Here is a 19,391-nt window from a genome sequence, read left to right as displayed (position 1 = left end):
ACCTCTACTTCTGTGTTGGTCTGGGTGGGAGTTGGAGAATACCCATGACCCAGTTCAAGTCAAAGTCAGAAGCACTTTGCTCACCCCACTCTGCCTCAGTGCCCTACTGACGAGCAAGGAGGAATTTTCCAAGACTAGTTTTGGAACTAGTCTTGAGGCACAGGCAGCAGTGATTCCTGGGTGTCCTGCCTCAGCCCCTCTAGGCGAAGAGCCTACTTCAGGTACCTGGGTCTCAGAGCCGGGGGAGACGGAAAGCTCACTACAACTCCCAGAGGCCCCCGGGCTCAGGGGGCGGGCTCCGCCCCCGCGCGGAAGAATTGGGCCCACCAACCGGAGCCCAGAGCGGGGTGGGGGCGGTGCCCGGGCGGGGCGGGGCGGGGCGGCGGGGAGGCGGCAGGGTTGCGGCGCCTCGGGCCAGTTGCGCGGAGAGCGCGGGGTCGGTGAGCCGGGCGTGCGGAGGGCCTCGGGCGGGCGCCGAGGGACCTCGCCGGGCCATGGGTAAGCGGCTCCGTGACCTGTCCCGGGACGGGGCTGGGGGCCCCGCAGAGGGGGCGAGGTTGCCCTGCCAGATCCCCTCCGGGCCCTCGTGGCTGTCGGGGCCGCTAGGAGGGGCGGAGCGGGGCCGGGCGTGGACTCCGGGGCGAAGGCGCCGGCGACCTAGCCCGGCCTGGGGCGCCAGCGCCCTTCGCCCTGTGCGGGAGGGGTGAGGCTGGGTGTCGGCGCACACTCTTCGAAAAAAAGGAGAGACAAAAAGTTTTGGCGGCCAGGGGCTTCCCGGACGTTTATCTCGAAACTCTTTTCGTCGTCTTTTGGCTGAAATTTACCAAGTCCTATACGGTTCTGTCATCCCACTTCCTGCTGTGGTTTCAATCTCGAGCTGGTCTCAGCTAATTTGTTGTGACAGGCTGTCCGCAGCAGTTTCTCTGCCTCCCCGCCCCCATTTGCCCCCCCGCCCCGCCCCATCCCCGGGGTTCTCAGAACTCGCCGGCGCCGCCGAGAAGAGGCACCGGGGTCCCTGGGCGCGCGCGGGGCGCTTTCCACTGCGGCCGCCGTTTCCTGAAAGTGACTCTGCGCGGGTTTTGAAGAACTTGCTCAACGCACTTTGAAGAATCAACTGTTCCTCTTTCAGCAGAGGGGTGTTCTGATCCTTCGGCGGTTACCGGCTTCCCATCCCCTACCCTTTCTCTTTCTCTTTTCTCTTCCCTTTTCTCTTTTCTTCTCCGTTCTCTCTTATTCTTGTCTCCTGTCCATCCTCTTCTGCCCCCTGGCAGGAAAGAGGTAGCTTCCCTCTTTGCTGTCGTCTTCTTTCTTATGTTTTTCTTCTCTTTCCTCGGGTCTCCAGAAGGGACAGGGTGGCGGCCCCGGGAGTGATGGGGGTGAGAGTTGAAGCTCAGGCAGCGAGTGTGCGAGGAGAGATGTTTGGCTTCGCGCTCGGCCGGCCGGAGCTGCGGAGTGGCCGCATCTCTGTCCCTCCGCAGAGTGTCCCGGGGTGGGGGGCGCCCTCAGGCGGGATTCAGGTCCCCCAGGCCCGCCGACGTGGGTGGGAGGGTGGCGGGGCTTTCCAAGCGCCGGACCGCGAGGGCTCAGGGTGCATGTCCGGCGGCACTGCGCTGGCCGGGCCCAGCGGCCCTTTGTTTGCGGGGTGGTTTGCCGGCCGGGAGGAGTCTGAGGGGCCAAGGGGAGGCTAACAGGTGCTTCCCGCCCCCTCCGGAGGACCACTGTTGGGGGTGTCAGCGTCTCTGCGCCTACATGCCCGCCGCGGCAAAGGAGGGGTGGGAGATGGTGTCTAGAGAGTCTGGCCCCAGAGAGTGGAGTTCCAGACTCCACCAGAATCCTGGGCACCCGCCCGGGGCTAGAACTCGGAGTGGCAGAGGCAGGAAGGACCTCAGAGGATCAGGCCCTCTTTCTTTGATATCCAGTCAGAGAAACTGAGGCTCAGAGTGAGGTCTGGCAGTGAAGGAGAGGCAGGCCTCCAACACCTCTCCCCTCCCTCTTGCTTTCCTGTTACCTGGGGGTAAACTGGCCAGGTAGTGCCCACACTCCCTGGTAGGCCCTCGGGGTCTCTGGGTGTGGGGGTGGGCGGTGGAAAAGCAGTAGGCCATGGCGTGCCCCAGGCAGCAGTTAAGCAGCCTTCCTCCCATCCTGGCTTTGTTTCTCTCTTGGGCCATGTCTTGGGACAAGCCACGGTGGAATGGGAACCTGGAATATAGTTCATGGGGACATAGGAAACCATCCATAGATGGAACTGTTACTGTTACCAAGACCTCCCAGACTTGGAGAGACGGGACAGTGGGGAGTCAGCCTAGTCCGGAATAGGGTCTTTTAGGACCTCCCAGAGCTGGCAAAAGGGGGACAGGCATCCCAGTGGAGTTATGAGATGGTAGTCTTACATGTGGAGCCCCCATGACCCCTACCTTTCTATATTCCTCTCAAGACTGTCATCTTGGCCCCCACTGCCTCAAACCCTGCGTCCCCCATGCCCTGGCTGGGACACTGAGGCAGGGCTGGGGCAGAAGCTGGACCCTGTGCCTTCAGGGGTCCCATGTCCCGCTCGGCTGTCCTCAGTGCTGGCTGGAGCACAGCCCCTTGCAGTTCCTCCCTCCCCAAACTGCCCCCTGGAGAGAGCTCCACGCCGAGCCTCCTCTGCCAGGCAGCCGGCTCCTGGGCCACCGAGAGGACGGGCCGCCTCAAAGGCTGCCTTTGTTTCAGCTCGGGGCTCAAACTAAGAGAAACTTAAGCCAACAACCTCGGGCGAGGTGGGGCCGTTTCTGCTGGTTGTTATTGGGACTGCCCTTACCATTATTGTCGTAATTGACGCAGTGCTCCCAGGGGGTGACTTTTCATGAAAGGAAGTGTTACTTCCTTCCCATCACACCAGGGGTGAATGGGGCGGGTCGGCGGAGAGAAGAGGGGGAGGGAGGGAGCGGGAAAGGGAGGGAGGGAGAGAGAGAGCGAGGAGATACCTATAGGCGGTGCAGTCTGGCACTAGGTCTCTGACAGGCTCTGTGGCCTTGAACTAGTCACAGCCCAAGCCCCTCTCTGTACCGGGAGCATCTGAGAGCAAGTAGCTTATACTGCACCCCTGTGGCTGTTTATGGAGCACCTGTCCCCTGCCCCCACAGTGCTCTGGACGGTGAGACACAGAGGGGAGCGAGCAGGACAGGCAGACCTCAGATCTCCCTGTGGGGGGGGTGTGCACACGCACCACTTGGCTGTGGTTTGTGTGGGAAGCCTTGTTTCTCACTTTGTTCTTAGAACATCGGGCGCATGGGGGTCCAGCACACCCACCTGTGGATGGGGAAACAAGCAGTAATGAAGCAGTGGCTGATTTGGTGAAAGATGCACCTCTTTGGAGACAGAGCCCCTTCCCGTCTCTCCTACCCCGCGCCTATCTGATTTCAGCTTCTCAGCAGAGGCAAACCCACTCCGGGGCAAGAAGCAAGCCCACACCCTTTGAGCAGATAAGGAGCTTGGGGACTCCCTGCTTCCATTAAAAACCCTAGATCTCAGGGTTCAGAGCCTTGGGACAGTCAGATTGCACTGGTTCTGAATCCCAGCTTTGCCACTAGGAAGCTGCGTGACCTCAGGCGAGTTATTGAACCTCTGGGATCCTTATGTGTTGTATCTGTAAAAAGGGGGACATAGTATCCATTGGGTGGCTAGATTCTGTGAAGCAGTGTCCAAAAATGCCTAGTCCAGGGCCCACCAGGAAGGAGCACTGATTGGAGGTGGTGGAGTGTATGGTACCGAGAGGGAAGTAGGGAATGGCTTGAGAACAAGCAGCCTTCGGGGAGCAGCCTCTTTTGGAGTTAGTGACTTAAACCAACCTCTTCACTGCTGTGGTTTTCGGACCTGGGCGTTAAGCTTGACTTCAACACAAGCCATGGAGTTAAACAGAAATCAGGTTCCCAATGCCAGAAGGGCCTTGGGCATTCCCCCTGCCCAGCACTCTGCCGCCCCTCCTCACTGCCCGGTGAGGCACTGGGTCACCAGGGGCCAGGGGCTCATATCCTGGCCCAACCAGCAGCCCCCTGCCCTCTCCCTAACAGCAGCAGGAGGAAACCTCAGCGGCTGTGGACCAAGTCCTACTGTAGGTTACCAAAGCTTTCTCACACTATTATCTAGCTGCACAAAACCTGAGGAATAAGCTCAACAGGAAACACACAGGGCCTTTAAGAAGGAACATCTGAGGACAGCAAGGGGAGACCTGAATCTGTGGAGATGTGCAGTCCTGAAAAAGGAAGATGCTGTATCAGAAAGGTGTTACTTTTCTTCAAAGTGATTGCTAAATTTAAATGCAATTCAACCAAACCCCCAGTGGTTTGTTTTCTTTTTTTAAGGGAATGTGATAAGATTATCCTGAAGTTCAGAAAAAAATGATTTAAAAAGACTAATGATGGGGGACTTGTCCTCCAGATAGTAAGCTGTTCTACAATTAACACAGTGCGCACCAGTGCTGGCCTGCCACAGTGAATGAAACAGAACAGAAAAGTCCAGAAACAGTTTCAAGTATATTCCTTATCAGCCTTTAGATTATGGGGAGAGTAGCATTTCAAATCACTGGGGGAAGGGAATCACTCAGTCTCTATTGGGACCACCTCACCACTGGGGGGAAATATGATTAAATCCCTATCTCACACCTTATAGATTCCAGATGTGTTCAAAGTAAACAATGAAATAATCATTACCATTATTGTCATTATTGCTTCCTGGATGGAAAAAGCAAAATGGATCCACCTCCGCATTACAGTAGGGCATGGGAGGCTTTGTGGGCGAGAGCAGGACAGGAACTCAGTGGCTCCTGGCAGCAGCATTCACTCCCGAGCAAGTGGGACTCTCCTGCCTCTTGCAGGCTGGATGTGGCTGGGAGCCTGGGATCGCTGGTCTCCTAATCCGCTTCCCTCCCCTGCAGAGCCAGGAGAGCAGCCCAGCCCTGTGTCGGCTGTATTGGAAGGTGGGAGAGCTGGGAGGCTGGCAGGCAGGGGTTTCAGACTTAGTTTTCCTAGCAGAACCCTTTTCCAAATGAAGATTATCTGGAACCCTGGTCTACAAATGACTGGGGAAGGGAGGGTTTAGGGGAGCCAGGGACAGGACAGAGGGCTTCCTGGAGAAAGGGGGGCTCTCCCTCAGCTAAGGCTGTGGAAGCAGGGGGCCCAGGAGGCCCTGCCAGGGCAGAGAGCATGCTAGCTAGCCTGGTTGGGAGAGGAGGGAGGCTGAGTTCATTTGGGGACTCAGCTGGACACAGAGATAAAGAGAGCGTTTCCCTTTGTGGCTCTAGGCAAGAGCCCGAATCCTTTTCCTGTCTGGGGTTAAACAGCTCAGATTGGTGACCTCCTTTCCAGGTAATCTGAGTACCCGACTCCAGGAGGTTTCCCTCAGTGTGGCCCAGGCAGAGCTCACTGACTCTGGAACCAGGCAGAAGGGACAGAGGTCCTGGCTGCCCTTTGAGATCCGCTAGGGAGCTTTAAACTCTGATGCCCCTTGCAGAATCTTAAATCAAACTGGGGCGGGGGGTGGGGGACACAGTTATCAGTGTCCTTAAAATGCTCCCTGGTGATTCTAATGGGCCCTGGTCCTACCACCTTATTCTTGGAGGCCAAGGGTGCAGCTTGCAGGGGCACGTAGCAAGCTTGCAGGCAGGCTCCAGTGAGAAGCCGCCGTAACACCCCATGGAGGACTCAGGATGGAGAGAGTCCTTTGAAGCTGGACCAGGGGGAAAGAAGGCAGAGAGGGTGTGAAAACAGGGGAGGTGGGCGGCAAGGAGAAGAGCTGGTGGAAGCAGGTGCGCCAGTGACCCGGGAGACTTCACCAATTCGGGGGCAGTGAGCAAAGGACTCAAGGGTCTTTCTCTCCCGTTTTGCAGAAGTGAAGACTGAGGCACAGAGTCACCCGAGAACTCAGGAAGAAAGGCATCAGCCTGCTGGGCGGGGTGGGGGGGGGGTTCAGTTGTTAACACTTAGTTATTTCTGGATATTGACCATGTCTTGATTGGTCAGAAGCCAGCCTGAGAGGAAGGCCCGAGTGTCTTTCTTTTTGACAAGCTTTCGCATGGGTTTCTCCTCCAGGCTTATTTGGACTCTCCATCAAGGCTCTGCAAATCCTGGTGGTAACAATAGCAGCCACAGTGGTGGCCAGACCTGGCCACTTGGCCTGGTGGTCAGACAGACCTCGTTTTGAGCCTGGGTCTCCTAGGAAGCCTCTCTGGCTTCAGTTTCTGCCTCTTTAACATGAGCTCCCTCCTGGGACTAAATAAGAGCGCATACGGGGAAGAGCCAGGGCCCCACCTTGCAGGAACCAGGGCGCAAGCCCTTGGGTGAGCAGCTACTGAAGGGGACATGTGGCCAGAGGCTCTGGCCTCGGGGGTCACGCTGGTCTGGGTTTATGGTTGTTATGGAGATGCTTTTTCTCTCTAGGACAGGAGGGGACTCTCACAGGTGCCAACAGGAAGGATTTCCTGAGCTGGAGCAAATCAGGAGAATGGGACCGTTCACACTAGGCTAACAAAAAGGAAAGGCCAGTTAGAAGGAAAGAGGGTGATCTGAGACGTGGGCTCCGGAGCTCAGGTGCCCTGCCTGCCTGTCAGCGCGCCTGAGGCCGGTTCCCCGTTCCAGGGGTTTTTGCGGGTTTCTGCAGCCATCAGCTCATGGCTGCCCTCAGTAAAATCCAGCCCTGCCCCATGCAGGTTGTTGGGAGACTCGCTCCCTCTCCCTGACACCTGGCACCCACTGTGCGGGGTGCTGGCAGACCTCACTGAACCGGGGTGGTGGGCAGGAGTGCTGTGCTCGGCTGGGGGCTGAGAAGGGCCGCCCAGAGGAAGTGGCTTGTCAGGTGAGACCTGAAGGGTTACCAGACCCTTGCGGGTGGGAGGAGTAAATGGCCTCATTAGGGGCAGTTAGAGTTCGGCGGGCGCCCCTGGAAAGATCCGATGTTTCATAACCAGGAGCTTCCAGTCTTCTCGATGATTCCTGGAGGATCCAAGCACTGCCCTGGTGCCTTCGGACTCACAAACACAGGAGCCTCAGCCGCTTTCCCAGTTCGGCTGAGGTGCTGTGAAAATGTTCTGCCTGAATGTGGGGCAGGTTTTGGAGACAGGATTTCCCTGAGCACCACAGCCCCACCCTTCACCCTCCTCTGACTTGACCCCAGGGTGGTTTAGGGTTTCCCTCCCTCCCTCAACGTGGGTAGCTGGCTGGAACAGAGGAAGGAACAGCAGCAGGCGCGGGGCCCGGTTGGGGGTGAGCCCCGCAGAGAGGAGGGAGGGCAGAGTGGGCCACCAGGGTGAGCCCATATTTGCGTGTGGAGGGCCAGCCTGCGTGCAGTCAGGGACCAGGGGGCAGAAGGAAGAAGTCGCTTCCCACCTGGCAGGTTCTGATGGAGGACGGGAGGACCCACCACCTCTCCTGGAGGACCTCTCCTCACTGCCTGTTCTTCAGGCCTGCATCTCAAGTGCTCTCTCTCTCTCTCTCCCTCCCTCCCCTATCCCCCTCCCCTTTGCTCCTCTCCTTGCAGCACCTCCTGTCAAAGCAAAAAGGAAACAGTCAGAGGAGGGTGATCCCCTAGACCCATCTGTGTCCCCCCAACCCGATGCTGAGCAGAGCAGAAGCCAGAGCCCCGTCCATCTGGAGGTGAGTTGGGTGACCCCTGGGGAGCCTCCTCCCTGCCCTCCCCCCTCCCCTGTGCACAGCCTCCCAGGTGAACTTGGGGACTCCCCAAGCTCTCAGGAGGGCGTGTTCCCTACCTTCCAGCCTGCAGAGCCAGGAGAGGGACCCAGCCCTGCGGTTTCGGGCCTGCGTCAGGAGGTGTGGGAGCTGGGAGCCCAGGACAGGAGGACCCGCCAGTCACCCCTGGGAGGGGTTTCAGACTTAGTTTTCCTAGCAGAACCCTTTTAGCAAATGATTTGCCTGGAACCCTGATGAATAAAACAGATAAAAGCACTCTTTTAGGATAAGCCACACGTACATCCATGCACCCCTCCAAGTTCACAGCGTGGATATCAAAGTCACTCAGCGAGACCACTGAGGCCATTTTGGTGAGTGTAGTCTGAGAGGGAGCCATGGGTGACGTGGAGCCTTGGCCTCAACATCCACTCCTTTTGGCCGTTTGCTTTGGTGGCACAGTCTGGAGTAAGAATCTTGATTCACGTAGAAGAGTAGTTGCAGATGCTAACAGTTCTTAACAGCTTGCGTGGAAGAGCGAATTCACGGGAAGAGCGGCCGTGAGAGTGCCTTCCTTCTGAGGCCTGCACCAGACCAGCTGCCGGGGTCCCCCCATAGGTTACGGTTTCTTAGGTGACTCGTGAGTTCGTGTGCCATTTGTTATCAGGGGTCAGAAACACTGCAGTGGTACTCGAATATTTGGGGAACACACGACTCTCTGTATTGTTCCCGGCCCCAATGACTTACGTCCTTCCGGTGTTTGGGGCCTCCCCATCCAGGACCTGGGAGCTGTCTGTTCTCCAAGCCCTGGGTCCCAGCCCAACCATACCCCTCTGCCCTGAGCCACCAACCAAATGAATAGCCTTGGCAGAAATTGCCCCTCTGGAAGCAGAAACCGAAAGTCCTGCGTATCTGACAGCGGGGTGTCAGGAACCCGGGATGGGGCTTCGCCGGCCTGGATGCAGCACGCCGACTGGCGGCTCAGAGAGGCAGCCCACCACGGCAAAGGCTTGGGGGACACGCAGCCCCGCAGTGCCAGAAAACACCGGGCACTTTGTTCCTTCGGCTTTGACCACAGTCTGAGGCCGCCACCAGGAGCTCACAGTCTGGTAGAGGAGCTGAGATGCAGACACAGCAAATCTAGAGCAAGGTAGAGAGGCGGTCTGTACCTGCAGAGAGCCCTAGAAGCTGCGGGGCTGCTCCGGTGGCCGTCGCTGGAGCCGGGCCCCAGTGGACCCTGACCGTGGGTCCTGGGCGCTAACAGCTGACGGCTGCACCTTTCTGATGCCAGACACAGGCACTCCAGCCCGGAGCTGTAAGCTGGGCGCCGGGGGCCTGCTGCTTCCTATGGGAGCCTGGGGCTGGGGGCCACACCCCCCTCCCGCCCCAGCAGCCAGCCGTTCTGCCTGTCCCCAGCCACCCACCAACTGGGGGCTCACCCCAATGCCTCCTGTTCTTTCCCCAGGACTCCCCCGAGGCAGGCGGGGAGCGGGAGGAGGAGCAGGCCTTCCTGGTCAGCCTCTACAAGTTCATGAAGGAGCGACACACGCCCATCGAGAGGGTGCCCCATCTCGGCTTCAAGCAGAGTGCGTCCCTGGGGTGCAGGCAGGGAGGGGGAGCCCGGCAGGGGGTCCCATCCAGGCAGGGTGTCGGGCAGGCACCTCCACTCTGGGCAGCCCTGGGTGATGCCAGCCGACAGGGGTTGCACACAGAAAGGACCCCCCACCCCAGGCGCAGGGCTGCAGTGGGTGGGGCCGGATTTCTGTCCTCACCGGCCACCGGGCCCCCAGTGCTCGGGGTCTGGCCCAGCCATCCCTTGCGATGGCACTGTCCGGGCGCTTGCTGGTTCCGTGCCTGCCGGACAGGTCCATGGGAATGGGCTGCTGGCTGCCCCTTCCTCCCACAGAGACTGACAGGGGCCCTGCCCTCTCTCTTCTCCAGTTAACCTGTGGAAAATCTACAAAGCAGTGGAGAAGCTGGGGGCCTATGAGATGGTAAGGAGGGGACCTCTGAGTCTTCAGCATGTGGCATCTCGCAGCCCATCCGCACTGTGCCATGTGGGGACCCGGGGAGGAAGAGCCTTGTCTGGGGACAGAGCAGTCCTCACGGCCAGACAGGAGGAAGAGACGGGGTCCCAGGTCCTGCCACTCGCGCAGCTCTCCTGCATACTGTGTGGGAGGAGGCCTGCCTTGCCCACTGGTACTTTGCTGCTCAAAGCAAGTTTTCCTGTCTTCCCATCTGTTCTGTCTGCCCCGTGCCCCCCGTGCTGGGAAAGCTGCGGGGCTGGCAGTCAGGCGGCGGCCCCTGGGAGGGAGACCTGGCTGGCGGCCAGGGGAGCCCCCCTTCCTCCCAACCTCACCCCCACCCTCTGCTGCTGGAGAAGCAGCTGCAAAACTGCAGTCCTTGCCCCCATCCCTGCCAAGTAGGGGCCTGGAGCTGCCAGGATGCCCCCCCCCGCCAGGGGAGCGCACGCCACTCGTGCCCTCACACGGTGCCCTTGCAGGTGACGGGCCGCCGCCTCTGGAAGAACGTGTACGACGAGCTGGGGGGCAGCCCGGGCAGCACGAGTGCGGCCACGTGCACACGCCGCCACTACGAGAGGTACGGCTGGGCGGAGACCCCGGCTCCAGGACCCTTCAGCCCCGAGTGGGGCCGGGAGTGGGGTGCGGTGGGCACACACCACGAGCTGCCTGAGCGGTGTGCGCTGTGCTCATCCCAGCCCGGAGCTCTGCGGGGCGGCCGGGCTGCGGGCCCCTGGACAAGACGAGGAGGAGCATGGGCCCCGGGGGCCGGCAGGGGTGTCCCCGGTGCGGGGAGGCCGGGTGGGCCCAGACAGCCGGGAGGCGTGGCGCATGCCTCCAGGCCGGCCTCCTGATGGACACGCGGGCCTCCTCCTCAGGCTGGTGCTCCCATACGTGCGGCATCTGAAGGGGGAGGACGACAAGCCACTGCCCCCATCTAAGCCCAGGAAGCAGTACAAGATGGCCAAGGAGCCCCGGGGGGATGACGGGGCCCCTGAGAAGCCGAAGAAGGCCAAGGAGGAGAAGTGGTTGGACCAGGTAAGGCCTGAGCCTCCCTGGGGCCACCAGCAGACGCTGGGCCTCCCTCTCCCCTCTCCCCGCCCGCACCATGGATGCAGAACTCCCTGCCCGGGGATACCCAGAACCTGCTCTGGGGGCAGATCGGCGGCGGGGGGGTTGCTCAGGGGCAATGGTTGCGCAAGTTCAAATGAGGGGCCACGTCGGGTCTGAACTCCAGTCTGCACCTTGGTCACCAGGCCCTGTGTCCTGATGCCAGGCTATGTCTGTTCAGAGGCCAGGATGCCTTTGGGGAACTTCTCACAGAGGCTTCTGGGTACGCCTCTGTGCCCCTGCTGCCATGGGGTCCTCCCCACCACCGCCCCACCCCCCATCAGGGCACACGGCTCACAGCCAGCACTGAGGCATGGCCTTTTCTCCTTCTAGATGGTACCTGGAAAGACGAAAACCGACACCGCCCCTGACCTGGTGCGGCTTCCCAGCCAGGAGCCCCACCGGGAGGGCCCGGAACAGCCAGGCCCGGCCCTGGGGCCCTCTCTGCCCTTCGTGGGTGCCGGAGGCTGTCCTGAGGCCTACAAGCGGCTCCTGGCCACCTTCTACTGCAAAGGAGCCCACGGCATCATGTCTCCACTGGCCAAGAAGAAGCTCCTGGCCCAGGTGAGCAAGGCAGAAGCCTTGCAGTGCCAGGAGGAGGGCTGTCGCCACGGGGCAGGCAGTCCCCACGGGGACCCCCAGGCATCCCCAGCTGTTCTCATGCCGGGAAGTCCGCGGAGCCCGGGAAGGCCAGCTGAGAACTCCAGGCACCGGCTGACCCCTCAGGAGGGATTACAGGCCCCTGGTGGCAGCCTCAGGGAGGAGGCCCAAGCAGGTCCCCGCCTGCCAGCCCCCATCTTCACTGGCTGTTTCCATGCGTACCCCACTGAGGTGCTGAAGCCTGTCAGCCAGCACCCCCGGGACTTCTTGCCCAGTTTTAAAGATGGGGTGCTCTTGGGGCCTCCTGGCAAAGAGGAGGGCCTGGCGGTGAAGGAGCCCCAGCTGGTGTGGGGCGGGGACGCCAACCGCCCGTCTGCATTCCATAAAGGCAGCTCTAGAAGGGGCAGCCCCTACCCCAAGCCCAAAGCCTGCTGGGTGTCCCCCATGGCCAAGGTCCCTGCCGAGAGCCCTGCTCCCCTCGCTACCTTCCGTAGCAGCCCAGGCCTGAGCAAGAAGCGCAGCCTGGAAGAAGAGGGCTTGGCCCATGGCGGCAAAAAACTGCGGGCCGTGTCTCCCTTTCTTAAGGAGGTGGACGCCAAGGAGTGTGGGGCCAAATCCATGGGGTCTGGCTTGGCCGTGTCCTGCCTGCTGGGCCCAGCGCTGGGGCCTGCCCTCCCCGAGGCCTATAGGGGCACCATGCTGCGTTGCCCGCTGAACTTTGCCGGCACCCCGGACCACTTAAAGGGCCAGGCCACGCTCCCCTTCAGCCCCCTGGTCATCCCTGCCTTGCCGGCCCACTTCCTGGCCACGACAGCGCCCTCCCCCGTGGCCACGGGTCTGATGCACTTCCCCCCGGCGTCCTTCGACAGCACCCTTCGCCACAGACTTTGCCCAGCCTCATCTGCATGGCACGTGCCACCTGCCACCACCTACGCAGCACCCCACTTCTTCCACCTCAACACCAAGCTTTAGGTCCGAGCCCCAGTGCTGTGCTGTGCAGGGTCTGAAATGGCCTGTGCTGGGGGGCACTGCCCGGGGTCTGGGCTGTAGCCTAGTGCCCAGGAGAGCTTGGCTGTGCGCAGAGCAGGAACGCGCCCCTGTCTGGGCGGCCTGGCACAAAGAGGGAGGCCGTGGGAAAACCGGGTTTGTCTCAAGGAAGCAGCCTAAGCCCGGGGCCCCAGTCGCGGGGCATCGGGAGAAGACAGTGCCCGGCTGGCAGCCCCCAGCTAGGTCCCCAGAGTGGAAGCCAGGAACGTGCTGAAGGGCTGAGGCACTGGGTAGCAGCTTGAGGTATCCAGGCTGCCCGTGGAAAATCCAATAAAAGACCAACGTGAATCCACCTGGCCCTGAGGTGTGCATGGTGTGGACCTTCCCCGGGGCAGGGGAGGCTGGGGTGTGCTCATGGCTGGGGGAGCCAAAGCGAGAGACCTACGAGCATCCACTCAGATCTGAAATGCCCCCGCCCCCACCGAAGAGCGGGACCCAAAGCAGGACTCAGCCTCCTGTTCATACTTCAGCAGGTGGTGACCTTTATCCTGTGCCTTCTACCCACTTTTCATAGGAGAGTCTCAGCACAGCTGCCTGTTACCTTCCTCATCATACAGGTGGGGGTCTGACGTTCAGAGAGGGCTGGCGACTTGCCCTTGTTCCCCCAGCAAGGAAGCGACAGCAGAGTTAGGCTCTTGGGTGTGACTCCAGTATCCAGAGCAAAGCCACAGGACCCCGGTGAACAGTAGGATGAGCCCTGCAGCTGGTAGCAGCCCCCCTGGGGGCAGAGGGGGTGAACAGGGAACCTGACTTGGTCTGTCTTGGTGATGGGCTCACAGGGCTTGCTGCTGATTCCTCCCAAAGCCCCCATCCCGCTCCCCCTCGCGTGCTGCACAGAGTTGGACCAGGATGTTCTTGGCGGGGGAGGCGCCAAGAGGCAAAGGGGAGTGAAGCAGCCAGGATCTTGGCCTGGGCATCTGCGTTCTCAGCCATGGTTGCTCTGGGGGCTCAAACCCTGCAGCCTAACACCCTCCTTCTTAAAGGCTCTGTTTGGGGAGCGGGGGGGGGCATCTGTCTCAGTAGGAGGGAGGTAGGACCCCTTTCCGAGGCTTCCCTCCCCTCCCCAGGCTGCCTGTTCTCCCTGCCAGGCACCACAGCCTGAGGCAGTCTGATGGATGCAGGGGTAGTAGGTGTGGGGCCAGGCCCCCAACCGCCAGCCTCAGATTGGTCAGCGGTGGCTTTTGACCTCCTCCGCTGGAAGTTGCCCTGCCTCCTGGGACACTCAGGAGCTCAGGCCATGGGAGGGGCAATCTATGTGATGACAGCCCCCCCCCCGCCCCGCCCTACACAGTTAACAGATGAGTAGGCTGAGGCCAGGGATGGGCTCTGTTTGCCCAATGCCACCACTGAGTAGGACAGAACCCGGACCAGGGCACACACAACATATCTAGCACCAGGGGGTGGGCTACCCAGGCTAAAGGCATCCCATCCAGCCGCCTCTTGCCTCCAGCCTCCGATTCTGGAAGCTGCCTGTGGAGGGGGAGCTCAGATGGGGCACAGGCCGGGGCCAGCAATGGGGTAGCCAGAGGGTGGCGGTCACCATTCTTGGCTCTGCAGGGGGTCCCCCAATTCCCCACCTCCCTCCTGGGCAATGCCAGGTTCCAGCCCGAGTAGCTACCTGACCTCCAGTCCCGAACCCCCGGTTCCCACACACACCGGCATGCTGCCCATCTCTGCAGGCTTCTGGAGTGGCGGACAGTTGGGGTGGGAGGGCTGAATTCTCCTGCCACCCTCACTGCAAGCGCCCTGGGTGCCGGGCCAAAGGCTATGGGGTCAGATCCCCCTGGGGAAGGGGGGGGCGAGGGCTACTTGTTCTGTGCAGGGTCCCGCCTGAGATGGGGCAGGGTCGCTGGGGTCCCTTCCATCCGCAAAGCCACAGCGGCCTCACTCTGGCACAGAGGTGGGAGGTGCGCGCCTGGCGGCAGAACTTGGGCACAGAAGGTTCAGAGCTGTGCTGGTGGTGCCCTCTGGAGGCTGCTCCGGGGACTACACCTTTCTTTGAGAGGCGGCCCCGGCCAAGCCTGGTCCTTGGGCAGGAGGCCGCCACCCTTGCTGGGGCGTCAGCAAATCCCCAGAGCTTAATGTGGGCATGCTTCTTGGAACACTCCTGTGCCCTGCGTTTCCCGTGTGACGCTTTACGTGATTTTCCTCACTCGCCGCTCACAATTCCCGGCGAAGGTACCATCCTGATTTACAAATGAGGAAACAGCTCTGAGAGCTCAGTTAGCTTCAGCTGCGGGGGGAGTGCCTGACTCCTTGCAAGGGCGTCGTGCACCTGCTTCCATCTAAATGGACAGGTGCGCTCCAGGTCCTCTTGCTTTTCACACTCACCCCTTTGCCTTCCTGCTGGGTCCCGACGGTCCCCGACTCTGCCCTGGGGACCGGCCAGAACCTACGTTTGGGGCATAAACCAGGTTGCGGGGCCGTGGCATTCAAGCTGTTGAGGGTGGCGGCAAGGGCAGGCTTTGGCAGCACGTGTACCAAGATCGGAATGAGGGCGGCGGTGAGTGGGGCGACTCTGGAAGGGACATCCCTACAATCCCCGCCCCTTTGCCTGGTAACAGTTTTAAGGGTACAATTCAGCGGCATTGACAGCATTCACGGTGTTGGGCTGCCGTCACCACCATCCATGTCTGGGGTGCAGAGTTTAAACAGAGTGGCCAGGAGGTCTCAGTAGAAGGTGGCATCTGAGCAATGGCTGGAGGAGGTGACAGAGAGAGCCGTGCAGCTCCTGGGGGGAGAGCAGAGGGACCAGGACGACAAAGGCCTTGGGTGGGAGTGGGCACGTGTGTCTGAGGAACTAGACCTACGGGGTTGGAGCAGGGGGAGCTGGGGGAGAGATGGGGTTCGACAGGTGCTGAGGCTGGATGTGTGGAGCCTTCTGGGTCCCAGAGTGAGCTGTAGCAGAGGAGGGTCCTGGTCTCTGGTGCTCACAAGAGGCCTGTGGTCTGGGTGGGACTCGGTGCTGGGGGGTGGGGGTGGCGGGGAGCCCATCCACAGAGACACAGGCAGCATGCCTGAGCGCAGGTCTGGAGTGGGGGAGGGGGAGCATGGACAATTCTAGTGAGTGCTTTCGTTCTCCCAGGGAGCTCTGGGCACTGGGGCACTGGGGGTGGGAGGTCTGAGGAGGGAGAAGGGCAACTCCAGATCTCCAGGAGAGCAAGGCTGCACAGGGCAGGGCCATGGAGCTTCTGGAAAGTTCCAATTCCCACGCAAAGAGGCTAGTGGCAGGAGTGTCTGTGGGACTAGCAGCAGTGGGTGGGCTCCCTGCCACCTGGGGCCACTGGCTGCGGAGCTGGGGGTTGGAGTGGGAGGTGCCGTGGGAGTGGGAGCTGCACCCAGAGAGTCTGCTGAGCAAGGACAACCACAATGGGGGGCCTCCAGAGTGGAAGTTGAGGGGATGAGTGAGGGACCCGGGACGGGTGGGACCAATGGACCATAGATCCTAATGGCTTCAGAGGGAGGATGAGGGGGTGGCTAAAACTATTGTGTTGCCAGGTGAGCTGGTGGGAACATGCACGGAGCGGGGGAGGGTTAGTTGTGTGGGGTGGGGGGTTTGCGAGGAGGCCAGGGTGTGGGAAGCTTTGAAATCAGCACAAGAGCACAGCAGTGGTTTGGGGCAAGGCCCGCCTCTGTGTCTTCGAGATGGAGAACTGAGGATGGGGAGGAGGGACTGCAGCAAGGACCTGATCAGGGTCTCCTGGCATGACCTTCACAGTGGGGAGCCACGGGGTCTGGAAGCAGGGGTTCGCTCAGCACCCTCAGGGCAGAGTGAAGTGTCCCACCCTGGAGGCAGTGGCAGGGGAGCATCTCAGGGTGGGCACGGCCCCGGCTGGCAGGGGAAGCCCCCCAGGGAAGAGATTTCCATTTCAGCTCAAGACCAGGGGCTGCCTGCAGATAGTGGCCTGAAGATGTGTTTAGTTTGTTTGACCTCTGTAATTTAAATAAATGTTTTTGTAACTAGTTGCCAGCGTTTAAAAATCAAGAGATTTCACATCAAATTTTGGATATCAGGCTTCTCTTTAAAAATTAGAATTTCTGGCTGCATGTGACCATTTCCTAGAGCTCGGTAGTGGCCGCTGCCTGGTGGACAGGGTATACCTGCTCATTCACTACAGTCCCCGCAGGCCCGCTTGTCCTCAACCCCAAGGGACCCAGCCCCAGCCAGGCCACCCATCCACCCCAGGCTCCCCGTTCCCACCGTTCAAGCCAAAGTCCTGCTACTGCACAGCCACTAGGCGGCAGCTCTCGTTCTTTGTTATCCCAACAGGAGTTTCCTAAGCCAGTGACTCCAAGAAGGTCACCGCTGGGAAACTCAGGCGGGCTTCCAGATGAGCCGGCAGGGCAGAGTCAGGTTGTTGCCACGTCTGCTGGGCACATCCCCTGGTGCACAGGCCAGCAGGGGCAGGCCGTGGCGGGCTGGACAGGGCGTGGGACCCCATCCTGCCCACCTCCTGAGCTATCCAAAGCCTCTGCCTCTCCCTGGGCCACATCTGTGCATTTGTGAAATGAGTACGGTCACTTGCAGGTTCTGCTCTGTGACCCAGAATGAGATGCAGATAGGGTCTATGGACTGATGAAAGGCCGGTGACCGCTGCACCTTGAACACACTCCTGGTCCTGAGAGGACCTTCCCAGCTCCTCGGGGCCCCTGGCTACTCCTTGAAAGCGCACAGCAAGTGTCAGCTGCTGCCCAGCCTGGTTATGAGCTCCCCCCGCCCCAAACCCCCAGGGAGGGAAGGGGCCGCTGAAGGGAACAGGGAGAAGGGGCTCCGCAGAGGCAGGGGTCTTAGAAGGGTGGCTGCACCACCAGCCCCACTCCCACCCCTCCCTGCAGCACGCTTCCAGCCCTCTCCAGGGTTCCTGCTTGGCTTTGTCATCCCTCCCACCCCTTGAGGGAGCAGCAGGGTGGGGAGGAAAGATCGAGGAGCTGGAAGCCAGAACACAAGCCCTGAGACTGACGCCCCCACAGGTTCAATGAGGGTTCTTAGGCCCTTTATACTTGCAAGCAACAGCAAGAAACTCCCACCCAGGCTGGAAAGAGCCTGTGGGGCTCACAGACCCCGGGGAGAGCTGAACAACCACACATGAGGACAGCCACGCAGCCCCCTCTCTGGGGCACTGCCATCCGGGGGCTGGAGCGGCTTCCTCCTGGCTCCTCTCTTCCCAACGCCAAATTCAGTGATGTCTCTCTGGTAGCTTGAACTAGGCCAGAGTGAGAGTGTTCACGTCCCCCCGGAACCAGCAAATGCTCCCGGCCCCCTTCCTCGTCACGCGGGGGCTCCCCAGCACCACCTGGCTCAGCCTCAGCTGCTAGTCCTCCTGGTAGGCCTCAGCTCAAGGATACATTTTGAGGAGAAGCTGATCTTGTGTCCTGTGCTTACCTGGGTTCTGAACTATTAGTTCAGAGGAAGTGTGTCCTCCAGGTAGACCAGAGAGCAACAGCACCAGCAACGTCCCGTGAGTACACGTCCCTGGGCCTCCATTGCCTCATCTGTAATATGGAAGTGAGTAATTTCTACCTCAAGAGTTGTGGGCATTTAGTGAAAGTGCTCTGTAAAGTTCTGGATGTACATGAATCATCACCTCCTTCTCTGCAGTTCTGCTTGGCTAGGCTGACCACCCGCCCCCCACCCCCGCCCTGCCCTCTACCTCAGGGCTTTTGAACTTCCGGCTTGTGTGTGACTGCCACTCTCCTACCTGGCTTCTGATGCAGAGCCACCCTGACCTTTGGGTCCTGTCTGGGTCTGGGTCACGAACGGTCAATCAGCTTCACCTCAGGCACCAACTCGCATTGTTCCTGGTTGCCTGCAGCTTTGGGTTGACTCAGTGTGAAAGTGATGCGACTGATTAGTAATGTCTGCCAAGAACCTAGAAAGAAGACGCTCACCTGCCACAGAGTTGCCATTCTTGTCTCTCCCTCTACATATATAGGCATGATTATGGGCTCATTAGTGCCACATCTCAGCCACAGGTCCTCTGCACATGAGCAAGGGTTGTGGAGCAGAAGGGCTTGGGCCAGGGAGCCTAATCCTAGAAGCCTGGGTTGGACATCACTTCCCAGGAGCTACTGAGTTGAATGCCTGAGTAGTAACAGGGAGGCAGCTTCTTGGGAAAAATCCAGGTAGGCTGCTCTACCCCACCCCACCTCACCCTTCCAAAAAAAGAGGTCTTCCCCCACGGGCTGTGAGGTGAGAGATCATTGATGATGAACTCCAAGAGTAGAGTAGAACAATTCTAGTGTCATTTGTGGGGTAACTGCAGTGCTTTGGAGGTGGGGCCTATGTGGCCTTGGGTATGGAGGAAATCAGTAGATGATCCATGAAAAGAATCATTCCAAATTCCAACTCTGGTCAGCTCACCCCTTGCGTAAACTTGGCCCATGGCCCTCCTCTGCCCTCAAGATAAACCCCAAATATCTTTGTTTGGAAGGCCCTTTGCCCAGTCTCCTGGCTCCCTGCTCCTCCCAGCCTCTGTCCGGGCTAAGCCATGAGGTACCACCTCAGCTCCCAGCATGCATGACCCTCCCTTAGCTCTGGAAGAACAGAAAACATCAACCTGAAAAAAATTCTCTCTACTACTCCCACTGGAGCCTCACCCAGGAGTTTTCCTTCCAGAGCCTTACTGGCTCTGGTGCTCATCCCGTGTGCCCCCACAGCACCCAGTACTTCTGCCATCTTGCTGGTGCTGGACCTGTTAGAGTCTGCACCCTCCCCCCACCCTGTAGGCTCCCTGAGGCCAGTCAGTGTTTCCTCCTCACCACCAATCCCTGCTTCTACCTAGGCCATAGGACAAGTGTCCCAGACTCACCCTATTTTTTACCCGAGTTATTATCAGAAACACCCCTCCCTCAGAGTGTTCCTCAGCAGCCTCTGAGTGGTTCCCAAAGGACTTGCTCAGGAACCATCCTCAGGTGATTTCTAGAGAACTGTTCCTCACCTCATCAGCCCAAAATGCTG

General features: G+C 60.0%; 1 protein-coding gene across 3 annotated transcripts; it reads left to right on the top strand.

Moving 5' to 3' along the window:
* Positions 1–354: 354 nt before the first annotated feature.
* Positions 355–12,725, top strand: ARID5A (AT-rich interaction domain 5A). Of its 3 annotated transcripts, XM_045884490.2 has the most exons (7): positions 355–498; positions 7,510–7,625; positions 9,121–9,241; positions 9,597–9,649; positions 10,159–10,256; positions 10,555–10,714; positions 11,120–12,725. In XM_045884490.2, exons 1-7 carry the CDS (start codon positions 495–497, stop codon positions 12,356–12,358), a joined length of 1,791 nt encoding a protein of 596 aa, XP_045740446.1. In that variant the 5' UTR covers positions 355–494; the 3' UTR covers positions 12,359–12,725. The 3 variants fall into 3 exon arrangements, with proteins under 3 accessions (XP_045740446.1, XP_064428234.1, XP_064428235.1); XM_064572165.1 differs by lacking the exon at positions 9,121–9,241 and having other exon boundaries at positions 401–498; XM_064572164.1 differs by lacking the exons at positions 9,121–9,241; positions 9,597–9,649 and having other exon boundaries at positions 380–498.
* Positions 12,726–19,391: the final 6,666 nt, after the last annotated feature.

The sequence above is a fragment of the Mirounga angustirostris genome, unplaced genomic scaffold (assembly GCF_029215605.1).
Source record: "Mirounga angustirostris isolate CCGP_5_RB_7025 unplaced genomic scaffold, mMirAng1.0.hap1 SCAF_10, whole genome shotgun sequence".
In the NCBI taxonomy this organism is placed as follows: domain Eukaryota; kingdom Metazoa; phylum Chordata; class Mammalia; order Carnivora; family Phocidae; genus Mirounga; species Mirounga angustirostris.
This window is presented reverse-complemented; position numbering and strand designations above follow the sequence as displayed.